Source organism: Sander vitreus, unplaced genomic scaffold, assembly GCF_031162955.1.
Source record: "Sander vitreus isolate 19-12246 unplaced genomic scaffold, sanVit1 ctg512_0, whole genome shotgun sequence".
In the NCBI taxonomy this organism is placed as follows: domain Eukaryota; kingdom Metazoa; phylum Chordata; class Actinopteri; order Perciformes; family Percidae; genus Sander; species Sander vitreus.
In genome coordinates, this window is record NW_027595613.1 from 1 (window position 1) to 10,000 (window position 10,000).

At 50.6% G+C, this 10,000-nt stretch overlaps 1 protein-coding gene across 2 annotated transcripts in view; it reads right to left on the reverse strand.

Annotated features, from left to right (window-relative positions):
- Positions 1–1,263: 1,263 nt before the first annotated feature.
- abcc5 (ATP-binding cassette, sub-family C (CFTR/MRP), member 5) overlaps positions 1,264–10,000 on the reverse strand; it is a 19,371-nt gene continuing 10,634 nt past the window's right edge. For both annotated transcript variants that reach the window (XM_078245444.1, XM_078245443.1), the window contains 11 exons: positions 8,810–8,881; positions 8,487–8,611; positions 7,747–7,819; positions 7,048–7,251; positions 6,604–6,747; positions 6,403–6,496; positions 5,796–5,965; positions 5,233–5,379; positions 4,544–4,673; positions 2,838–3,120; positions 1,264–2,165 (listed from right to left, as the gene is read on the reverse strand). In XM_078245444.1, the coding sequence (XP_078101570.1) occupies positions 1,916–2,165; positions 2,838–3,120; positions 4,544–4,673; positions 5,233–5,379; positions 5,796–5,965; positions 6,403–6,496; positions 6,604–6,747; positions 7,048–7,251; positions 7,747–7,819; positions 8,487–8,611; positions 8,810–8,881 (1,692 nt within the window). In that variant the 3' untranslated portion in view covers positions 1,264–1,915. The remainder of the gene's footprint in view (positions 2,166–2,837; positions 3,121–4,543; positions 4,674–5,232; positions 5,380–5,795; positions 5,966–6,402; positions 6,497–6,603; positions 6,748–7,047; positions 7,252–7,746; positions 7,820–8,486; positions 8,612–8,809; positions 8,882–10,000) is intronic.

The following is a 10,000-nucleotide window of genomic DNA, read 5'->3' on the forward strand; positions in this document are numbered from 1 at the left end:
GAGATGTGTTCAGGTACCTGGACGGTGTAGGAGATGTGTTCAGGTACCTGGACGGCGTAGGAGATGTGTTCAGGTACCTGGGACGGCGTAGGAGATGTGTTCAGGTACCTGGACGGTGTAGGAGATGTGTTCAGGTACCTGGACGGTGTAGGAGATGTGTTCAGGTACCTGGACGGTGTAGGAGATGTGTTCAGGTACCTGGACGGTGTAGGAGATGTGTTCAGGTACCTGGGACGGTGTAGAAGATGTGTTCAGGTACCTGGGACGGCGTAGGAGATGTGTTCAGGTACCTGGGACGGTGTAGGAGATGTGTTCAGGTACCTGGACGGCGTAGGAGATATGTTCAGGTACCTGGACGGTGTAGGAGATGTGTTCAGGTACCTGGACGGCGTAGGAGATGTGTTCAGGCACCTGGACGGCGTAGGAGATATGTTCAGGTACCTGGACGGCGTAGGAGATGTGTTCAGGTACCTGGACGGCGTAGGAGATGTGTTCAGGTACCTGGACAGTGTAGGAGATGTGTTCAGGTACCTGGACGGTGTAGGAGATGTGTTCAGGTACCTGGACGGTGTAGGAGATGTGTTCAGGTACCTGGACGGTGTAGGAGATGTGTTCAGGTACCTGGGACGGTGTAGGAGATGTGTTCAGGTACCTGGACGGTGTAGGAGATGTGTTCAGGTACCTGGACGGTGTAGGAGATGTGTTCAGGTACCTGGACGGTGTAGGAGATGTGTTCAGGTACCTGGACGGTGTAGGAGATGTGTTCAGGTACCTGGACGGTGTAGGAGATGTGTTCAGGTACCTGGACGGTGTAGGAGATGTGTTCAGGTACCTGGACGGTGTAGGAGATGTGTTCAGTTACCTGGACGGTGTAGGAGATGTGTTCAGGTACCTGGACGGTGTAGGAGATGTGTTCAGGTACCTGGACTGTGTAGGAGATGTGTTCAGGGGACGGTGTAGGAGATGTGTTCAGGTACCTGGACGGCGTAGGAGATATGTTCAGGTACCTGGACGGTGTAGGAGATGTGTTCAGGTACCTGGACGGCGTAGGAGATGTGTTCAGGTACCTGGACGGTGTAGGAGATGTGTTCAGGTACCTGGACGGTGTAGGAGATGTGTTCAGGTACCTGGGACGGCGTAGGAGATGTGTTCAGGTACCTGGACGGTGTAGGAGATGTGTTCAGGTACCTGGGACGGTGTAGGAGATGTGTTCAGTACCTGGACGGTGTAGGAGATGTGTTCAGGTACCTGGACTGTGTAGGAGATGTGTTCAGGGGACCGTGTAGGAGATGTGTTCAGGCACCTGGACGGCGTAGGAGATATGTTCAGGTACCTGGACTGTGTAGGAGATGGGTTCAGGTACCTGGACGGCGTAGGAGATGTGTTCAGGTACCTGGACGGTGTAGGAGATGTGTTCAGGTACCTGGACTGTGGAGGAGATGTGTTCAGGTACCTGGACGGCGTAGGAGATGTGTTCAGGTACCTGGACGGTGTAGGAGATGTGTTCAGGTACCTGGACGGCGTAGGAGATGTGTTCAGGTACCTGGACGGTGTAGGAGATGTGTTCAGGTACCTGGACGGTGTAGGAGATGTGTTCAGGTACCTGGACAGCGTAGGAGATGGGTTCAGGGGACGGTGTAGGAGATGTGTTCAGGTACCTGGACGGTGTAGGAGATGTGTTCAGGTACCTGGACAGCGTAGGAGATGGGTTCAGGTACCTGGACAGCGTAGGAGATGTGTTCAGGTACCTGGACGGTGTAGGAGATGTGTTCAGGTACCTGGACGGTGTAGGAGATGTGTTCAGGTACCTGGACAGCGTAGGAGATGGGTTCAGGGGACGGTGTAGGAGATGTGTTCAGGTACCTGGACGGTGTAGGAGATGTGTTCAGGTACCTGGACAGCGTAGGAGATGGGTTCAGGGGACGGTGTAGGAGATGTGTTCAGGTACCTGGACAGCGTAGGAGATGTGTTCAGGTACCTGGACAGCATAGGAGATGGCGAGGCCAGCGTAGGCCGGAGGGATCTGTCCATGCATCAGAACCATCATGAGCGCTGTGATGCTGATCAGCGCCACGCTGATGACGTCCAGACGCACCGCCAGCCATCGCATCGCACAGCTGAACAGGTAGAAGCAGGCCTGGTTCTGGTCCAGCAGAGTCTGGTACCTAGAGCACAGTCACAGGGGGCAGACCCTACATGTTACAGGCCTGGTTCTGGTCCAGCAGAGTCTGGTACCTAGAGCACAGGAGAAACCGCTAGCTAGCTCATGTAGTCCTTACCTAGCTACTGAGCGTGTAGTCCTTACCTAGCTACTGAGCGTGTAGTCCTTACCTAGCTACTGAGCGTGTAGTCCTTACCTAGCTACTGAGCGTGTAGTCCTTACCTAGCTACTGAGCATGTAGTCCTTACCTAGCTACTGAACATGTAGTCCTTACCTAGCTACTGAGCGTGTAGTCCTTACCTAGCTACTGAGCATGTAGTCCTTACCTAGCTACTGAGCGTGTAGTCCTTACCTAGCTACTGAGCGTGTAGTCCTTACCTAGCTACTGAGCGTGTAGTCCTTATCTAGCTACTGAGCATGTGCGACTGCCAACAAAGATGTTCCAGCAGTGAGAGGTCTCACTCTGTAGCTAAAACAGAGACCTGAACACAGGGTGAAAAGAGGAGCTGCAGCAATGAGCAGGACAACTGTAATATTAAATGAAACCATGTAAACATATTCTGGTACGACCTCTAAATACGGTTATGAACCTGAAGATGAGCAGAATATGAGCTCTTTAAGAGACAGAACAACTCATCCATTCATCCAGAACATAATCCACACCTTACCGTCTCACCTGTGCAGGAAGTCCCGCCCCCGGCCGTAGGCCTGGAGCGTGGCGAGGCCCTGGACGCTGGACGTGATGTGGGACATGAAGGGGGACGTGGTCACGTTGTCCAGACGCTTCAGCTCCCGGATGAAGACCCTGGAGACGCCGTGCAGCGCCGCGAACAGCAACACCAGCGGGCCCGCCGCCGCTAGGAACCATGGGAAAACCCAGCTGATGACGCCCAGGCAGAAGAAGACCAGGATCACGTTCTGGATGAACATCTCCGCCTGGAAGGGCAGGCGAGTATCCACTGCAGGGGGACAGACACAACAAGACATCACACTGGACAGGCTAGTGTCCACTGCAGGGGGACAGACACAACAAGACATCACACTGGACAGGCTAGTGTCCACTGCAGGGGGGACAGACACAACAAGACATCACACTGGACAGGCTAGTGTCCACTGCAGGGGGATAGACACAACAAGACGCTGGGCAGTCTGGGGCAGTTACCTTCGTCCATGTCTCTGGACCAGGGTCTGGGGCAGTTACCTTCGTCCATGTCTCTGGACCAGGGTCTGGGGCAGTTACCTTCGTCCATGTCTCTGGACCAGGGTCTGGGGCAGTTACCTTCGTCCATGTCTCTGGACCAGGGTCTGGGGCAGTTACCTTAGTCTATGTCTCTGGACCAGGGTCTGGGGCAGTTACCTTCGTCCATGTTTCTGGACCAGGGTCTGGGGCAGTTACCCTCGTCCATGTCTCTGGACCAGCGTCTGAGGCAGTTACCTTAGTCTATGTCTCTGGACCAGGGTCTGGGGCATTTACCTTCGTCCATGTCTCTGGGGCAGTTACCTTCGTCCATGTCTCTGGGGCAGTTACCTTGGTCCATGTCTCTGGGGCCGTTACCTTAGTCCATGTCTCTGGACCAGCGTCTGAGGCAGTTACCTTCGTCCATGTCTCTGGGGCAGTTACCTTGGTCTATGTCTCTTGGGCAGTTACCTTAGTCTATGTCTCTGGGGCAGTTACCTTCGTCCATGGGGCAGTTACCTTCGTCCATGTCTCTGGACCAGCATCTGGGGCAGTTACCTTCGTCTATGTCTCTGGGGCAGTTACCTTGGTCCATGTCTCTGGGGCAGTTACCTTGGTCCATGTCTCTGGGGCAGTTACCTTAAGTCTATGTCTCTGGGGCAGTTACCTTGGTCCATGTCTCTGGGGCAGTTACCTTGGTCCATGTCTCTGGGGCAGTTACCTTCGTCCATGTCTCTGGACCAGCGTCTGGGGCAGTTACCTTCGTCCATGTCTCTGGGGCAGTTACCTTAAGTCTATGTCTCTGGGGCAGTTACCTTGGTCCATGTCTCTGGGGCAGTTACCTTCGTCCATGTCTCTGGACCAGCGTCTGGGGCAGTTACCTTCGTCTATGTCTCTGGGACAGTTACCTTAGTCTAATTCTCTGGGGCAGTTACCTTGGTCCATGTCTCTGGGGCAGTTACCTTCGTCCATGTCTCTGGGGCAGTTACCTTGGTCCATGTCTCTGGGGCAGTTACCTTGGTCCATGTCTCTGGGGCAGTTACCTTGGTCCATGTCTCTGGGGCAGTTACCTTGGTCCATGTCTCTGGGGCAGTTACCTTCGTCTATGTCTCTGGGGCAGTTACCTTAGCCTATGTCTCTGGGGCAGTTACCTTAGCCTATGTCTCTGGGGCAGTTACCTTGGTCCATGTCTCTGGGGCAGTTACCTTCGTCCATGTCTCTGGAGAAGCTGTTGAGGATCCGAGCGGCCGGCGTCGTGTCGAAGAACTTCATGGGGCAGCGCAGCAGTTTGTGGAAGAGCTGGTCGTGGAGCTTTGAGGAGGCACGCAGAGTTCCCTGCACACAGACATACAAAAATGTCACAGAAAAGATGAAAAAACATCTGATTTGAACCCTACCACCATCTTTATCTAAACCTAACCAAACTACAGGCATTTCACGTCATTAAATCCTTTCAAAATAAGAGAGTAAAGAGAAATGCGTCTCACCTTGTCATGAAATCCTTTCAAAATAAGAGCGTAAAGAGAAATGTGTCTCATCTTGTCATGAAATCCTTTCAAAATAAGAGCGTAAAGAGAAATGTGTCTCATCTTGTCATGAAATCCTTTCAAAATAAGAGAGTAAAGAGAAATGCGTCTCACCTTGTCATGACATCCTTTCAAAATAAGAGCGTAAAGAGAAATGTGTCTCATCTTGTCATGAAATCCTTTCAAAATAAGAGCGTAAAGAGAAATGTGTCTCATCTTGTCATGAAATCCTTTCAAAATAAGAGCGTAAAGAGGAATGTGTCTCATCTAGTATGAAATCCTTTCAAAATAAGAGCGTAGAGAGAAATGCGTCTCACCTTGTCATGACGTCCTTTCAAAATAAGAGCGTAGAGAGAAATGGGTCTCACCTTGACGAAGACGACGCCTCTGATGAGTTTGAAGAGCAGCATGACTCCCATGGACGAGGCGTAGACAGCAGCGTACTGATGCATCATGGGATTGTCCTTCATGCTGACACTCACAGCCGAACTGTTGCCCTGGGTTACCGTGGTGTTCTGGGAAAAAAACAGACAGAAACAGAAGAGACAGGGAACCATCATTCCCCCTGCTCTGGTGTTCCCCCTCTCATTCCCCCTGCTCTGGTGTTCCCCCCTCTCATTCCCCCTGCTCTGGTGTTCCCCCCTCTCATTCCCCCTGCTCTGGTGTTTCCCCCTCTCATTCCCCCTGCTCTGGTGTTTCCCCTGCTCTCTCTCATTCCCCCTGCTCTGGTGTTCCCCCCTCTCATTCCCCCTGCTCTGGTGTTCCCCCCTCTCATTCCCCCTGCTCTGGTGTTCCCCCTCTCATTCCCCCTGCTCTGGTGTTCCCCCCTCTCATTCCCCCTGCTCTGGTGTTCCCCCCTCTCATTCCCCCTGCTCTGGTGTTCCCCCTCTCATTCCCCCTGCTCTGGTGAAGATAAGGAGGAGAGTCTGACCCCGCTGCCCTGGTTGATCCAGTAGCTGAGCCACCACTGGCAGAAGGCGGAGCTGCCCACGTTGAGGATGAATAGGAGCAGGATGAGCAGGCAGGAGGCGTAGCCTCCGCACGCCGCCATGTAGAGCCGGAACACTGGCCAGGCCACGCCCCCACACTGATGCTCCTCCCCTTTAACGTCACATGACCACACACAGAGAAAACAGAGGGATCAGCGCTGGAGAGCTCTGTGTGTCTCTGTGTGTGTGTGTGTGTGTCTCTATGTGTGTGTGAGTGTGTGTGTTTGTGTGTGTGTGTGTGTGTGTGTGTCTGTGTGTGTGTGTGTGTGTGTGAGTGTGTGTGTGTGTCTCTGTGTGTGTGTGTGTGTGTGTCTCTGTGTGTGTGTTTGTGTGTGTGTGTGTGTGTGTGTGTCTGTGTGTGTGTGTGTGTGTGTGTGTGTGTGTGTGTGTGTGTGTGTGTGTGTGTGTGTGTGTGTGTGTGTGTGTGTGTGTGTGTGTGTGTCTCTGTCTGTGTGTGTGTTTGTGTGTGTGTGTGTGTGTGTGTCTCTATGTGTGTGTGAGGGTGTGTGTTTGTGTGTGTGTCTCTGTGTGTGTGTGTGTGTGTGTTACCGTTATCTTTGACCACGGGGGTGTTCTTCTTCACTGATCCTGGTTTACTGTCTGCTGCTTTCCTCTGAGAACCACCTGACTTCCTGCTGGGAGCCTGAATCAGACAGACAGTCAGAGAGACAGACAGACAGAGAGAGAGAGAGAGAGAGAGAGACAGGCAGGCAGACAGACAGACAGACTGACAGACTGACAGACAGGTACCTCTATGTGTGGAGTGTCTCCCAGCTGGAAGTGGTTGAACATGGCGGCATAGTCTCTGTTCAGTTTCATTAGGTTGTCATGGTTACCCTGCTCCGCTATGCTCCCCTCCCTCATCAGGATGACATCATCACAGTCCACCAGGTACTACACACACACACACAGAGACACACACACACACACACACACGCACACGCACACACACAGAGACACACAGACACACACACACACACACACACACGTTATCGCCACAACTTTTTAACCCTTTCACAATAATGCGTCTGTCTGTCTGTCTGTCTGACTGTCTGTCTGTCTGTGCCTGTCTGTCTGCCTACCTGCCCGTCCGTCCGTCTGTCTGTCTGTCTGTCTGTCTGCCCGTCTGTCTGCCTCTCTGTCTGTCTGCCGGTCTGTCTGTCTGCCCGTCTGTCTGCCGGTCTGTCTGTCTACCTGCAGCTGGTGGGTGACGAAGATGACGGTCTTGTGGTGAAGTTGCTTCCTGATGGCGGTGTAGAAGATGTGATTGGCTACGTGGGCGTCCAGCGAGCTGAGCGGGTCGTCCAGAATGTAAACGTCCCGGTCGCTGTAGAGGGCGCGGGCCAAGCTGATTCGCTGGCGCTGCCCGCCGCTCAGGGTGGCACCGCGCTCGCCAATCTGACAGGACAGAAACATGAACGCCCTCAGAACTCATTTCATCTTTCAACAGTATGTCAGTACTGCAGATTCAGACACAAACCCACCAGACTCCATGTAAATAATCAGGACTTTTAGCGTGTATAGAGCCAGCATATCTCCACCAGAATCCATGTAAATAATCAGGACTTTTAGCGTGTATAGAGTCAGCATATTTCCACCAGACTCCATGTAAATAATCAGGACTTTTAGTGTGTATAGAGCCAGCATATCTCCACCAGACTCCATGTAAATAATCAGTGTGATTATGCATTAATCATAATATTTATCTAAAGTGCATTCATCTGGAGATACTGAACGTGACATTTACTGTATATTTTGATGTGGAATACGTCTACGTCGGGGGTTATTGATGTAAGAAGCTCGCTCTGGAGACTCACAGGGTTCCTAAAAACAGTCGGCCCATACCTCGACCTAAAGAGCATAGTCTAACGTACAAACAGGAAGTGATGTCACCTCTGTCAGGTCAGCATTGGGCAACAGGGAGAGGTCAGGTCTGAGACAGCAGGCGCTCAGCACGGACTGATACCTGCAGAGACAGACGGACAAAAAGACAACCACAGCTCAGTCCTGTCCTCCAGGAAAACCTGCTAAGGAATGTCCCGCCCTACTCTGCCTCTGACTGGCTAGTACTCCTTCAGTGGTTGGATTGGTTAGGTTTATGCATGAGGAGTCAGATTTATCCCTACAGAGATAGACCTTTTAGTTAAAGAGGAAGATCCTTTTAGTTTAACATGAAACAGCCCCGAAATCACCATCACCAAACTACACCAGACTCCATGTAAATAATCAGGACTTTTAGCGTGTATAGAGCCAGCATATCTCCACCAGACTCCATGTAAATAATCAGGACTTTTAGCGTGTATAGAGCCAGCATATCTCCACATGTAAATGGGTGAATTAAGGGTTTATTTCAACCAAACCAGAGTGGTGATTGTTGGAACAGTGGAAAGATGAACCAAGACGGCTTTTGATAGTTTTATTTAGTTTCTGTCCACTTTGAATGAAGTGTGTTTTACGATGATAAAAGTACTGGTTATTTACATGGAGTCTGGTGTAGTTTGGTGATGGTGATTTCAGGGCTGTTTCATGTTAAACTAAAAGGATCTTCCTCTTTAACTAAAAGGTCTATCTCTGCAGGGATCCATCCCATAATGTTGTCAGACTCTTAGAATAATAATCTGAGACCCTCTCACCTGTCCTCCTGGTACTCCTGTCCAAACAGGATGTTGTCTCTGAGCGTTGCGTTCAGGATCCAGGCCTGCTGAGCCACGTACGCCAGTCGTCCTCTGACCGCCACGCTGCCCTCCAGTGGCGTCATCTGTCAGAACACCAATCAGTGATCAGGGAAGAAACAGCAGGAAGTGAGTGTTGCGTAGACACGATGTTGTGGCGTCGGTATGGTTGAGGCTAGAAGGGATACAGCTATGGCAACGACAATCAAGTTTAGGGAAAAGAGTGTGTGTGTGTGTGTGTGTGTGTGTGTGTGTGTGTGTGTGTGTGCTGTAGTTAACATCACCTGTCCTAAGATAGCAGAAATCAGGGAGGTTTTTCCGCTGCCGACACTCCCGCAGACACCGACCAGCTTCCCCTGAACACACAGCAGTTAAACATCACATCCTGTATACTAGATGACATCATACTGACCATCCTGTATACTAGATGACATCACACTGACCATCCTGTATACTAGATGACATCACACTGACCATCCTGTATACTAGATGACATCACACTGACCATCCTGTATACTAGATGACATCACACTGACCATCCTGTATACTAGATGACATCACACTGACCATCCTGGATACTAGGTGACATCACACTGACCATCCTGGATACTAGGTGACATCATACTGACCATCCTGTATACTAGGTGACATCATACTGACCATCCTGTATACTAGGTGACATCATACTGACCATCCTGTATACTAGATGACATTATACTGACCATCCTGTATACTAGGTGACATCATACTGAACATCCTGTATACTAGGTGACATCATACTGACCATCCTGGATACTAGGTGACATCATACTGACCATCCTGTATACTAGGTGACATCATACTGAACATCCTGGATACTAGGTGACATCATACTGAACATCCTGTATACTAGGTGACATCATACTGAACATCCTGGATACTAGGTGACATCATACTGAACATCCTGTATACTAGGTGACATCATACTGAACATCCTGGATACTAGGTGACATCATACTGAACATCCTGTATACTAGGTGACATCATACTGAACATCGTGCTGTCTTCAAAGGGAACTCATGAACTCATATGTACGACACGGGAACTCTGAGCTTTCACTTTCATTTCCACTTATGTGTTGTAGAAATAAGTTATTAACAAAATGTGTGTACGTGGTCGTTGCAAAAGAGCTGTTAGTCATTGAGGAAGTGGTTAAAAGAACTCCGGTACTCTGATGCACAGGAAGTTAAGCTTAAGTCATAAAAATAGTCTTTTTATGGCATCGAGGTGCATTGTTTGAAGGTTGCGAGAACGGATGAGGAAGTTGCACCACACGGAGACCCCGACCATGGTGTGTGTGTGTGTGTGTGTAAGATAAACAGTTTCTGCCTAAAAAGCAAGAAGACCCCCCCCATGAGGATAGGGTAAAAGCTTGAGGGAGAGAACAGATCTGAGTTCATTTTTCAGATGAGATCTTGGTGGACCATCTCTGACTT